The sequence below is a fragment of the Notechis scutatus genome, chromosome 2 (genome assembly GCF_049901735.1).
Source record: "Notechis scutatus isolate UNSWTSFEM ecotype Mainland chromosome 2, rNotScu1.2, whole genome shotgun sequence".
Classification (NCBI taxonomy): Eukaryota; Metazoa; Chordata; class Lepidosauria; order Squamata; family Elapidae; genus Notechis; species Notechis scutatus.
In genome coordinates, this window is record NC_142010.1 from 259,110,647 (window position 1) to 259,125,277 (window position 14,631).

Below are 14,631 nucleotides of genomic sequence, written 5' to 3' on the forward strand. Positions count from 1 at the left end.
GTGAGGTTAGTCAGTGAGTGACATCCCGTGAAAAGAAGACCTGGTGCTATATATATATGTATGGTATTCAGCTTTGTTCGGGTATTTTCCCATGTCATTATAATTGTGCTTTTAAAGTTGTAGTGACATTTCGGCAGAATCTCATCTGCCATCATCAGGCTTCGGTATGATGATGACAGATGAGATTCTGCTGAAACGTTGCTACAACTTTAAAAGCACAATTATAATGACGTGGGAAAATACCCGAACAAAGCTGAATACCATACATATAAGTACCTGCGAAAACTTAAGAAAACAAAATATATATATATATATATGGATCTTTGGTTATTCGGGTTTTCTCCCACGTAAAATTGGAAGTATTTTGGTGACGTTTCGACGAAATCTCATTCGTCATCTTCAGGCTTGTGTCTTCGGCTTTGTGCTTCTTGGAGTAATGTGAGCTTGCAGCTGTTTTTTCTTTTAACTGCCAGTGGGAGTGCGACTTGACTGGGTGGGGGCTTGGCTGTGTTCTGATCATCCTGAAGATGACGAATGAGATTTAGTCGAAACGTCGCCAAAATACTTCCAATTTTACGCAGGAGAAAACCCGAATAACCAAAGATCCACATACAAATACCCGTGAAAACCTCAGAAAACAAATATATATATATATATAAAAATAAGACAGGGTCTTATTTTCGGAGAAACACAGTACAATAGTCGTAAGTATAAAAAACAATTATGTCACTTTTTCAGGGCCCTTGTAATTTCGAACGGTCACTAAATGAACTGTTGTAAGTCGAGGACTTCCTGTATTGTGAAAGAATCACAGAGATGGACACCTGAACGAAAAACAGTGAAGCCTCAGCCACACCTAGCTTTGAAAATATGACGAAAAGGTAATTCACACGCACCAAGACCATGGGAGTGTTATCACTATGCATATTGCACCAAATAATCCCACTGAACACTGTATTGTACCACTCATTTTGATTGTTTGAGAACATGCCAACACTCCAAGCTTTAATGGGCTATAAAAGATATCAATCAGATCATCGCCCATTTCTTTTCCTTGTGACACTTTTTCACATCTCTGGAAATCCTGACCGACTTGAGCTCCAGTTAGCCCAGGATGCTGTGTTTTGCAAAGGTGCTGTGGTTTGTTTGTTTGTTTTGACCGCACCTTCTTGGGGATGAGTTATTAGATTACAGATGAACAGAGTTGGAAGGGACCTTGTAGGTCATCTAGTCCAACCCCCTGCCCAAGCAGGGGACCCTACACCATTTCTGACAAATGGCAGTCCAATCTCTTCCTGAAAGCCTCCAGTGATGAAGCTCCCACAACTTCTGAAGGCAACTTCTGTTCCACTGGTTGATTGTTCTCACCGTCAGAAAATTTCTCCTTATTTCTAGGTTGAATCTCTCCTTGATCAGTTTCCATCCATTATTCCTTGTCTGGTCTACAGGCGCTTTAGAAAACAGCTTGTTATATATAAAATAGTTATTCCGAAGCATCATCACCTATATTTGTCAGATTTTTCCCCCTCTGCCTAAAGTAGTCATGTGGTTGCTAAACCAGTACGATTTTTTTCAAGGCAAGAAAATACATTTGTGGTCTGTTTTGTCTATAAAAGCAGTAGAGAGTCAATGCCAGGAAGCCACTGTGCTCCGTCGGAAAACTCTCCCTTGATTTAATCGTTCTAAGCATACATTCTTCTGCCTTCTCGGTCGAGCTTTTTAAAAGGGCTTTACTTGCAAAGAGTAGGAAATGTGAGAAAGGGCCTAGAATTAGTCTTAAATTACCAACCAGAATTAGTAAGAGTGGGACAGGAGAGAGGGAGGGAGGGAGGGAAGGAGGGAGAGGGAGGGAGAGGGAGAGAGTTAAAAGCCTATGCCCATAATAGGATAAAACTTTTCAGCTATCCTCTGTGATTTAAATGTGGTTGGGTTTCAGTGGAAGATGGGATTTGGGGACCGTCACATAATTACGACATAGCTTTCTACACATTTGGATTTCCTTTCCAGCTTTCAGACCAGAGATCTAGTGCAACAGTCTTCAAAACAAGACAGGAACATTTTGCGATAACTCTAGTCCTTCAACTTACGACCCCAGCAGAGTCCCAGATTTGGGTTGCTAACCAAGACAGTTGTTCAGTGAATTTTGCCCCCATTTTATTGACCTTTCTTTCTTGGTTGTTAAGTGAATCGCTGTGACCTTCTGACAAACCAAGACAGTGGGGAAATTATTGACAGTCGTTAAACGAATCTGGCTTCCCCATTGGCTTGGCTTGTCAGAAGGTCGCAAATGGGGAATCCCATGACCCCAGAGCACTGCAAGCGTCATAAATACGGGTCAGTTGCTAGGCATCAGAATTTTGTTATGTGACTGTGGAGATGATGCAATGGTCGTAAGTGTGAAAAACGGTCATTAGTCACTTCTTTCAGTGCCATTGTCACTTGGACCAGTCACTAATGATGATCGTACATCCAGGATTACCTGCACTTAATTTTCTAACGGGTCCCTGGTTTTGTGCTTCCATAAGGAACGTGGTGATGGACAATCCTTTCACATCCATGGGTACCAGAGGTGGTATTGAAATGGATCGGACGGGTTCTGGAGGACCTGTAGTGAAAATTTTGTCTCCGAACCAGTAGGAAATTTTTTTTAAAAACCCACCACTGGTGGGTACGTGGAAGAGAATCTAGAACAGGGGGTTTAGAGAAAACTGTAGCATAGAGAGATTCTATTCAGATCAGAGTGGCATGGTCTTTTACCTCAGGTTCAGGAATTCTGGGGATGGAAGTGCAGAAGTCATAAAAGGGCCATGGCTTTCCACATCTCTGGCTTTACATCCTGCCCAGATAGAGACATTTTTTTCCTTGAGAAAGCACAGGTAGTCCTCAACTTACAACAGTTCCTTTACTCAGGGGGTCTCCTACCTTGGCAACTTTAGGACTTGTGGTCTTCAACGCCCAGAATTCTGGGAGTTGAAATCCACAAGTCATAAAGTCCTACTCTTAGGCAAAGAAAAACCAAAAGGACACATATAGACTGGGTGAAACCAGGCTCAATAGCAGTAACTGTGAGAGGGATCTTGGAGTCTTAGTAGACAACCAGCTAAATATGAGCCAGTAGTATGTGGCGGCAGCCAAAAAAGCCAATGCAATCCTAAGTTGCATTAACAGAGGGATACAATCGAGATCAAGTGAGGTACTGATACCACTCTACAAAGCCTTAGTAAGACCACACCTAGAGTTCTGCATCCAGTTTTGGTCACCACATTATTAAAAAAGATGTTGAGACTCTAGAAAAAGTGCAGAGAAGAGCAATCAGGATGATTAGGGGACTGGAGATTGAAACATACGAAGAACGGTTGCAGGAACTGGGCCTGGCTAGTCTAGTGAAGAGAAGGACCAGGGGAGACAGGATAGCAGTCTTCCAATATTTGAGGGGCTGCCACAGAGAGGAGGAGGGGGTCAACCTATTTTCGAAAGCACCTGAAGGCCAGACAAGGAATAATGGATGGAAACTGAACAAGGAGAGATTCAACCTGGAACTAAGGAGAAACTTTCTGACAGAACAATCAACCCATGGAATAGAAGTTGCCCTCGGAAGTTGTGGGAGTGTCCTCACTTGAGACTTTCAAGAAGAGATTGGACTGCCATTTGTCAGAAATGGTGTAGGGTCTCCTGCTTGGGCGGGGGGTTGGACTAGATGACCTGTAAGGTCCCTTCCAACTCTGATTATCTGTTATCTGTTAAAGGTTGGAGACCCCTGCCTTTACCAACCAGTCGACATTCCAACGGCACTGTAAAAAGTGGCTTATGACCATTTTTCACACTTACAATCATTGCGGCATCCCCGTGGTCACCTGATCAGAATTCAGGCACTTGGCAACTGACTCATATTTATGACAGTTTCAGTGTCTTGGAATTGTGTGATTTTCCCCCTTTGGCGACCAGCAAAGTCAAAGGGGTCAAACTCAATTTCATTGAGGGCTGCATCAGGGTTGTTTCTGACCTTGAAGGGGCTGGTGTGTGTGTGTGTGTGTGTGTGTGTGTGTGTGTGTGTGTATGTGGCCGAGGGCAAGGCCAGATTGGGCCAGCTCGACGTCACTCGTGTCGGGAGCACCTGTGGTGGCCAAGGGCTAAGGCGGGACTTCCCTCAGACCCTCCTTCAGTCTCAATATAATCTCCTTCCTTCCTTTTCTTCTTTTTCCTTCCCTCTTCATTCTTTCAGGATGGGCGTGGCCATCACAACATTATTTGTGTTGGGGGGAGGCATCTGTGGTGGCCAAGTGCTAAGGCAGGAGGACTTCCCTGTGACTCTCCCTCACTCTCATTATAACCTTTAATTATAATCCTTTCTCATTCTCTCCCTCCCTCCTCCTTCCCTTTCTTTCCTCCCTCCCTTCCTTCCTCTCTCCCTCCCCTCTCCCTCCCTCCCTCCTTCCCTTTCCTTTCCTTCCTTCCTTTCTCTCCCTCCCCTCTCCCTCCCTCGTCCCTGCCTGCCTCCCTCCTTCCCTTCCCTTTCCTTCCTTCCTTCCTTTCTCTCCCTCCCCTCTCCCTCCCTCATCCCTGCCTGCCTCCTTCCCTTCCTTTTCCTTCCTTCCTTCCTTTCTCTCCCTCCCCTCTCCCTCCCTCCCTCCCTGCCTCCTTCCCTTCCCTTTCCTTCCTTCCTTCCTTTCTCTCCCTCCCTCTCCCTCCCTCGTCCCTGCCTGCCTCCTTCCCTTTCCTTCCTTGTTCTCTCCCTCCCTCCCTGCCTGCCTCCTTCCCCTTCTTTCCTTCCTTTTCTTTTTCCTTCCCGCTTCCTTCTCCTTTCTTCTCCCTTCCCCTCTTTCCTTATTTTTCCTCCCTTGCTCTCTTCCCATCTTCTTTTCCTTCTCTTTGTCTTTCCTCTTTCCCTTTCTCCTTTCCTGTCCCTTCTCGCAGGCTCAAATGCAAATGGGGGAAACATGTCTCCTGTTTTGTTTCTAGTTTATTTTGCAAGCCCTCTGCCAGCAAAAACGGAGTTCGGGGGTGGGTGGGGGAGGAGCACACGCGGCCCTCCCGAGCTCCATTTTCGCTGGCAGAGGCACCGTGGGCCGATGCTTTGTTGTTTCCAGGACGTCTCCACGGGCCAGATCTAAACACCCCTGAGCAAAGTCAAGCCAGATTCACTTTAGCAACCGGGTGAATGACTTAACATCTGCCGTGTCATAATATGGGACAAAATTCACCTCACGACGGTTTTGCTCAGCAACAGAAATTTGTGGTCGTAAGTCAAAGACTACCTGTGTTCACAAACTCTGGGGTCAGTAGAACACAAGGAGGACAACCGGTTCATCCTATCTCCCAAGTTAACACCAAGTCCTGGAATGGAACACATCCTCAATGAGTGATGAATTATGGAGACCTCAGATTATTTAACGGCATGATGTGATACGGATGTTCTGGGACCTCCCTTAGAAGGTTTTGGAAGCCAGACACGTCAACCAGAGGACACAGATGAGAAACGATGGAGCAACGCCATCTCATGAACCAGGCAGATTTTAGACTTTAGTAGACCACCGAAAATATACTTTTTGAGGCACTCTTAAAGACCAAAGATTTTTACCTGGGTGAACATTAATCTCTGGGACCAGATTTGGACACGTGGTTGTGTGATGGTGCCATGAAACTCTGTTCTTTGAATGGGAACCCTTACAAAGGGAGGTGGCAGAAAGGGGGAAACAGCTGCTATGGGGTTATATGTTTTCTTTGGCCAGGGATCTGGGATCTAATAGGTCTGGGCTGAGTGGCTTGCTTTATAGTTTTATCGGTTCCCCCCCTCCCCAAGAGAGAATGGAAGGAGGAGACAAACAAGGGAGGTGGGAGAATGAGGAAAGGAAGAGGGAACTAAAGAGGAATAATAAATAAAGACACCTTGTCAAAAGATGACCGGATCTGCCTCCGTTCCCCAGGCAGAGGCCTGCATGTTCTCTCTCGCCCACTACATGCAAGCTGACATGTGTGACGATAACTATTTGGTGTGGGCCGAGATCTAAGCCATGGGGGGTTTTTTTGACGAGGGCAGCAGAGAGAAATGGCAAGCAGAAACTTCATTCGGGAAGGGAGGAAGGACAGCTCGGTGTTTTGGCTATGGTCGAACAAGTAAAATTGCGATCAGATCCATGGAAAAAGTGCTCAAGGAGGGCAGTGGTCCCTCACATAGAAGACCTTGGCCAGGATTCCCCCAGAAGGCCCTTAATTTATGCAGCTGGCTTTAAGTACTGACCTAAATTTAACCATGTTTGTGCCTGCCTCCCCCTGACTCACCGGAATTCTCTCCCCGAAGGAGGGCAGTCAATCAAAGCAGAACATTTGAGCAGATGCTAATGTGAATGTTGCTTCTTGATCCCACTTGTATGGAAGTGGGGAGAGAGACAGAGAGAGACAGAGATAGAGGGAGAGAGAGACAGAGGCAGAGAGACAGAAGGAAAGAGAGAGAGAGAGATACAGAAACAGAAAGACAGAGATAGAGACAGAGGAAAAGAGAGAGAAGGGAAGAGAGGGAAAGAGAAAGAGAGAGACAGATAGAGTGAGAGGAGAGGGAAAGAGAGCGAAAGAGAGAAGGAAAGAAAGGGAAAGAAAAAGAGAGAGGTGGTTGAGGTGGAAAGGAATCCCCTATAGCTTTTACATGTAGCCCTTGACTTACAACGGTTCATTTAGTGCCCAAAGTTTCAACGGCATGCTCTTCCCATTGACACGTGATCCAAATTCAGATGCTTGGCAACTGACTCATAACTTATGACGGTTGCAATTTCCCCTGGGTCCTGCGATCCCCTTTTGTGACCTTCTGACAAAGCACTGGGGAAGCCCAATTTGTTTAACAACCGGGTTCCTAAATTTTAACAACGGCAGCCATTCCTTTCACAGATGTGGCGAGAAAAGTCGTAGACTGGGGGCACAAACCTCGTTTCACCAATTTCTCATTGAGCAACCTAAACGTTGGGCTCCATTGTGTGGCTGTTAAGTCGATGACTACTGTATATATTGGAAAGTGAGCCCTTTAAAAAAAAAAAGGGGGGAAGCACCCGGAGGTTCCTTTGGCCCCTGTGGGACCTATCTTGAGGTCCCTTCTTCTATAGCCGCTGCCTGTTTTTTTGAGAGACCAGCCGCATGGAGAAACACCAAAATTCACTTCCAAAGGAATCGGTGTTATCGGTTCTGCCGTAGGCTTTTGGAGAACGAGTCAAAAGCTCCGTTATTTCTTTCCCCAGCAATCTGTGTCTGTCCGTCTTTATGCACATTTAAAATGTGCATGCACACATCCGTGGTGGGATTCAAATGGTTTTAACCACCAGTTCGGTGGGCGTGGCTTGGTGGGCGTGCTTTGCCTAACGCCGGCACGCAGCTTTTCCCCACACCAGCTGCAGCGCCAACTGCAGCTGAGGGGATAATGAAGAGAAAAGCTCAGGGGTGGGGTGGCAGGGCCGATCCTGCGCTTTATTCTTCATTTTCCTCTCAACTGATTGTCAGCTTTTTTTACTACCAGTTCGGCCGAACCAGGCTGAACCGATAGCATACCACCACTGGTACACATGCCCCAGTGGTGGGAATTCAAATAATGGAACAACCGGTTCTCTGCTCTCATGATTTTCTTCCCACAACCAGTTCACCAAAATGCTCAGAAAGTTAACCACCAGTTTTACCCAAACTGGTGCGAACTGGCTGAATCCCATCACTGACATGCTTTGCCACCAACACCACCACTTCCAAGTCCAGGGGGAAGACTGGCTTTGTAGGACTGTACCTCCCCCCCTTTTAAACTATACGGGAAATCTCAGGGGCGCAGGAGAAAAACCAAGCCCCCCTGCCCGTTCCATACAGGGAGTCCTCGGCTTAACAACCATTCTGCCAGCTTTGGAAGCCATATTGAGATCCGATGCTCCCACGCTGCCACAATGGAGCCAGAGAAAGTGGGATTGGGGGAAATTCATTGGAGTAGATCTAGTTAAGACAAAATAAAATTCTTTCGCTGGTTCAAAGTCATGGAGTGTGGCACACATAATGAAACGGGAGATTTACTTTGGGACGGATGAAGATTGGACCATGTGATGTGATGATGGCTAAGGGGGGGGGGATGGATTTGTAGTTTTGACTTTTGCAAGGAAGCCCGAAACTTTTAGATTCAGAATTCCACAGATGTGCCAGTTACTATCCAAATAAAAGGAAACTCGGGGAGAGTTATTGGTTGGAATGGAGGGTTGCTGGAACGCTGGCACATTCATTTTAACAACCGTTCGAAGTTTCAACGGCACTGAGGGGAAAAAAATGACATATGACCGTTTCCCCCCACTTGCAGCATCAACGTGATCAAAATTTGGACACTGGTTCATATTTACGATGGTGGCAACGTCCCGGGGAGGGGATGTGTGTCACGTTTTGCACCCTTCTGACAAGCGAAGTGGATGGGGAAGCCAGATTCATGTCACGACCGTGTTGCTAACTTAGCAACTGCGGTGACTCACTTAGCGACTGGGGGGACTAGCCTCTGCAGCGATTCATTCGAATCACGGGCAGGAAAGATTGTTAAAACGAGGCAAAGCTCACTTCACCGTTGTCCTGCTTTTAGCGATGGAAATTTTGGGCTCATTTACAGTCGTTAAGTCTTTCAGATTAACAGAAGTTGGAAGGGACCTCGTAAGGTTATCTCGTCCAACCCCACACCCACCCAAGCAGGAAGCCCTACGCCATTGCTAATGGGGAAGCCAGATTCGCATAACTAGCGTGTTACTTAATAACTGTGGTCATTCACTTAACAGCAGTGGACAGAAAGGTCGTAAAACGGAGCGTAATTTGCTCGACACGGTCTCGCTGAACAGAAACCTTGGGCTCGATAAGTCGAGGGCTATCTGCATGTCACAGATTCCTTTCCTGATCTCTTTGGTAACCACTTCCCTTGGTAACCCCACCTTGGTGTGATGATCAATAAAATATGGAAACCTTTAAACAGGGATGCCAACCCCTGCTTTCCCCCCAAAGAGGCATTGGCGTGTTGTGTTTATATGTTCGTTTTATGTGCAGAAATAGAAAATCCGTGGTTCAGCCCGGATACAGTCACCTCTGTGCAGGGAGAGAAAAACCACAACCACCCCCATCATAATATAGGATGTGTATTGAGAAAGCTGATAAGGTCACAGGCATGGGATAGAGAACGTTAACACCCCTCAAAAAAAGGAAAAAATGTCTTTTTCATTCACTCAAATGGGAGAGGAAGTAAGGCTAAAATGGGAAAGCGAAGGGTGGGGGGAATAAAATAATCTAAAACAGCAGGAATACAACGATAAATGAGGGAAAACAGCAATAGAAAAAGCACACTAGGGTTAATATAGGAAAACTAGTTCTTTATTGAGAGATTGTATATTAGTATTAGTGGAACTGTGTCGTAACAATGTTGTCATGCACACAATACAAAAGGCAACGGGGCCCCAACCATGCCGTGTGAAGAGGCAACAAAACAGAAGCAGCATAAAAATGAGTAGATGTATAAGGCTACGGCACAAATTACATTTCAGCAAGTATGTCTCTACAAAAGAGATTTACAATCAGGAAAAAACTAGGTAATGTAAAAAAATACAGACCATGCTTCAAGTTTTAGTACAAGAAAAAAAGGAAGAGATACACAACCAAAGGATATCTGGATACAGAAAAAAATTTACCCACAAAATAAGAACAGGAAGTAAAAAATCCAGCACAGCAGAAAAGAAATGTTATCCCTGTTGAATGGAGAATCATTTTGCTCAAGCATTATATCCACTTTCTCTAGCCTCTTTTAGGCCAGGGGTGGGTGGGCTTCCCTGCCCTGCATCACCCTCCCAACACCCTCAAATTATCACCGTTTGGATTAGAGCACCCAAGTCAAATAGTTGGTGCTGAATTTTGGGTGGAAGTGGGCTGGAAAGCAAAGGGACCAAATGGGCAGGAGGATTCCCTGGGGACCAACTTTCTAAGAAAAAAAAAATATTGCAAGTCCAATTGTTGGAAAAGACACTGGTTTGGCCCCCCAAGAAGGGTGTATGTTTCTGTGTGTCTGTGCGGCATTTGTATGTCATCTGCGGTGTGCAAAAGATGTGGCAACCTTTTGTGTGCAACGGGGGAGCTTGCTTTCCTGTTATCAGCAGGGAAATTAATTTAAATAAAGCTTGGTATAAGTGACAGGGCATGCTTTCTCTTAATGGCCAGGTTGTAAATCCAATTCTTTTCTCTCTTCTTTTTTTTTTAAGAGCCAGGATTTCTTTAAGTGGGAAGCTATTGTCTGTCCTCGGAAGAGGAAAACCCAGATGGCGAAACAAGCATAGGGGAGGATTTGTGTAGTGTTGATCAAGGCGAGCACCACAATGAAAGCAAAATGAATCCACTGAACAGGAATTTACAGTGCAAATGTATTTCTCTAAACAGGATGAAGGTACAAAAAATGGCGTTATAAAACTACGGCTATATTGAAAATGGCCTGTTTTTGTTTTTTTCTCCTAATCTACAACAATGACAGCTAAAAAGAGAAACATGATTGAACGATCAGGTCTGTCCGCTTTTTTTTTTTTCTTTCCCTTTTCTTTTCACAAGAAGCTTGGTGATTTAAGGCTTCAGTTTTTTTAAGTGTCAGTATCCTCTCTCCGAAAGACTTAGCCAATGAATGCCACATGCCTTGGATGGCTCCTCAGTGGGTGTGTTCTTGTACTTAACAAAACCCAAAGAGCAGAGACCTCTCATTTCTTCCGAAGCAAAATCAATTTTTGTTTTTAAAAAAGGAAGAAAGCAGAACACAACAGAATTTTTACCCCCTCTTTAACAATTACTCATTCTGAAATTACATTTTTTTCTTTTAAAAAAAAAGAAAGTCACATCTTTTACCGATATATCTCACGGAGACCCTCATTTTTATTTTTTTTTATTTGGACCAAACCAATAGTTGGAAGTGGCTTTGGGTTTAATCTTTAGCCTCTATTCTCCCACATCTAAGCCACACCAGGAAGATCAGGAAACAGGGGAGGCAAAAATTGACTCTCCCGTTTAAAAGCTTTTATCAATGCAAGGTTGCTTTCCTGCCCTTTCCCTCCCACCGCACCTGCCCACCCAACCCTCTTGCCGGTGAGGGTCTGCGGAAGATAAGAAAGAGGATACTTCGACTTAAAATGCCAGTACGTTCCTCAGATGGGTACAGGAAATGGTTAAAGGAGAGGTGTCAACATTAGAGCTAAAATGCAGAGCCAGAGAACTACAAGGCACATGGCAGAAGGTGGATCATTCACGGATCTACACAATGAAGAAGAAAAAAAAAACTCAATAAATAAATCAAAACAATAAAGGAACCAAAACAAAAAAGTTGGATCAATGCAGAAAATGCCCACACCGTCCCATCATCACACTAAAAGAAGGTTGCAGGTTCAAGAAAGCTTAATGCCACGATGTGCAAAATTAAGCAGTTATGTTACACATGTACAGTGGAGGAGAGGGGAGAAGAAGGGGAGGGGAGGGAGAATTGCAGAGGCTCAGTGATGTTGGGGCAGGGGTCTTTAGTTCCAGCAGACACGGGGGTGTCTTAAAAAGACCCCCTTTTGACCAGATTGGGGGCCTTAAAAAAGGGAAAAGAGGTTTGTCAAAAGGGTGAGTTAAACCCAGGCGAGTTAAACCCAGGTGAGGAGAAGGGGCTGGATTCTGCTCCTGGATTTAAAGCTTTCTCCTTCTAGGGTTGAGCCGTGCCACCCCCCTACCTCCACCTGGGGTGGAAATGAGCCTCCAAGGCTGGGCGCAGTAGAAACAACATCTAACCGTTGGCTTCTTAAATTCAAAAGGTTAAAAGGTCTCTTGGGGAGGCGGTAGATCCACTCCAGAAGGGCCTGATTATCTCAAGGATGGGGAGGAGAGAAAAAAGGAAAGAAGGATGAAGAGCCAAATGCATTGTGGATTGGGACGGCAAGGAAGCTCAAAGGATAGGGAGGGGGGAAATCAATAATAATAATAATAATAATAATAATAATAATAATAATAATAATAATAATAATAATAATAATAATAATAATAATAAGCAAAAATGGGAGGAGGAATTAAATTCTCCAGACCTTTGTGTTGCTTATGGGAAATGGGTGGAACTGAAAAATATATGCACGGGGGAGGAGGAGGAGGGGCGAAATATGCACAGATACACATCCCATATTAAAAGTCACTTGGAATAATAATAATAATAATTAATATATTTTTTTTAAAAAAAAAAAAAGAGAGAGAGAAAGAGAGACCCATGTCGGTGGTCCCTCTAAACCCAGAGGTTTAGGATTTCTCTGAGCCAACTGTGGTGCATCTCGGATTAAAAAGGCGCAGCAGCGCAAAAAGAGTGTGTGGTTGGCCAGGCGGAAATCCCACAGGGAGGGAAGGCGTGGAGGGAGGGAGGGAGGGAGGGGCAGCGATCAGAGGGAGGGGGCAAGGATGGGGAAGGGATGGGGGAGAGAAGAGAAGGCACCTCGGTAGCAAGCCATCACCGGAACGAAAAGAGGAGGGGCAGAGACCCCACCTACCCCCCCCCACCTTCACACACCCACACCCACCGACCCCCAAAAGGAATCCAATTCGCTGGAGAAGCCAATATAAAAATAGATTCCCGGGCGGGGGGAGGTGTTAAGCAGAGTTCACCAGGAGGCAGAGGGGTGAGGGGAGGAAATGGCGGGGGGAGATAGGTAGGAGAACCGCTTCAACGCTGCAAAGCTTCCGAGGGAGGGAAACGGGGGGTGGGTGGGAGAGGAATCCGGATCCAGTGCCGGGACCCCCGCGCCCCCCCCCCTTTTATTCCTGGCAAAGAACAACCCTCCCACCCAGCCCCGTTCGAGGGTGCAGGAGGTAGACACGCCCGCTCGACCCTCCCCAAAACAACTCCGCCTTCCTTCTCTCCCTCCCACCCCACCCCCACAACCCCCAAGAAGCTGGTTACGATCTGGGGTTCGGAGAGAAAGGATCGAGCCCGTCTTCCTGGCAAGGCAGGGAGCGAGTATTGTTAGGCAGAGGGGTTGAAGAGAGGGGGGCAGAGAGAGAGAGAGAAAGCGGGGGAGGGGCTCACCGGGAGAGAGAAAATGGAGCTTAACCCGAGAGGGAGGAGGGAGCGGGGGGCTACCCATTCTTCTCGTCCCAGAAGGAGCCCCCATCCTCCAAGCATCCTTCTCCCCCCATACACACACACACACACACGGAACACCCCCAGCGATCTCGGGGATTGTTTGTTAAGATTCCCCCTTCCTCGATCCGCCTTCCTCTGCACCCCCAGCCTCGATCGCCTCCAAAGCCCGGCAGCATTGGGATCCTTTCCTCAGGAATCGCCCTTCTTGTGGGCGATCACCCTAGTTCTCCTCCCCCCCGACCCTCCCCCATCGTCACCTCTTTCCTCCTCCCCCACCCAACCCGTCCCCCTTTTTCGCACCTTTTGTCCCGTTTTCCAAAGCCGCCTCCTTCCCCTCCCGCTCGCACTGGTGGGGGAGGTTGGGGTGGGGAGAAGAAGAAGAAGGGGGCGTTCAGGCACCGTGGGGAGGGGGCGTATTGTTCCTTCCGCGGGACCCCCTCCCTCGCCTTGCCCGAGAAAGACACGCGTCCGCTGCCTCCCCCTCCTTCCTTCTCTCTCTCTCTCTCTCTCTCTCTTTCTGTCTCTCCCCCCGACGACCTCTCTCTCACTCACTCTCTCATTCTCTCTCTCTGTGTCCCCGCGACCCGCAAGGAAGGCGTCCACACGACCCCTGCTGCCCACCGAGCCAGCTTGCCAGGCTCGCCGAGAAAAGACGCGATAAAGCGAGAGAGATACCTCTGTTTCGCACAGAGAACACTGGAAGAACAAGATAGCCGACGTGAACCAAAACCATCCTGCGAAGGCGGCGGTAGCAGCGGCGAGGCGAGGCGGTGCCCGGGGGGCCGATCGCCCCGCTCGGTTCTTCTCCTCCGCGGCGCTGAAGCTATTAGCCCCGGCTGGAGGAGGCGGCGGCGGCGGCGGCGGCCGTCTCCCGCGACGGGGGCTGGGTCGCGCTCGGCTGCTCCTCAGGCGGAGGCGGCTGGGTTGGCGGCGGCGACGGAGGCGGTGGTGGCGATGATGGAGGCGGCGGCGGTGGCGACGGCGGCGGCGGAGGCAGCAGCAGCGGCGGGCTCCGGGAAGACAGCTGGCCCATGGAAATGGTTCCTCGCCGCTCCCCTCGAAACATTCAAATGTGGAGCTGAGCCCGGCAGCTGCTCGCCTCACAAAGGGGACGGCAGCCAATGACAGCCGGGGCTCGGCGTCGGGGCGAGGAGGCTGCCGCGTCGCCGCGCGCCTTCCCCGCCCGCCAGGGTCGCGGGAGGGGGGGAGGGGAAAGGAGGGAGAGACCCAATCAGGGAGGCGCTGGGGGAGGGGGCGCCGCCCACTCTGGGAGGTGGGGAGGGTGGGGGGGCTCCGGCGCTGCTGGGAAAAAGAGGCCGTCAGTTTGCGGTGGAGGCGGCTGAGGTGAGAGACTCTCACTCGGCTCTCCGCCGCACCAGATGCTCCCCTTTCCCGGCGCGCCAGGACGCAGCGGCCGCGCGGGAGAAGGGCGAGCCGAGCGCTGGCGGACTCCCGCCACCGGCCCTCCAGGAGAAGCCTGAGGGTTGTGGGCGGAGGAGCGGGGAGATTGGGGGCGGCAGCAG

General features: G+C 48.2%; 1 protein-coding gene across 1 annotated transcript in view; it reads right to left on the reverse strand.

Annotated features, from left to right (window-relative positions):
* ARK2C (arkadia (RNF111) C-terminal like ring finger ubiquitin ligase 2C) overlaps positions 1 to 13,959 on the reverse strand; it is a 135,846-nt gene extending 121,887 nt beyond the window's left edge. Inside the window, exon 1 of the mRNA XM_087958688.1 lies at positions 13,784 to 13,959. Within this exon, the coding sequence (XP_087814814.1) occupies positions 13,784 to 13,841 (58 nt within the window). The 5' untranslated portion in view covers positions 13,842 to 13,959. The remainder of the gene's footprint in view (positions 1 to 13,783) is intronic.
* Positions 13,960 to 14,631: the final 672 nt, after the last annotated feature.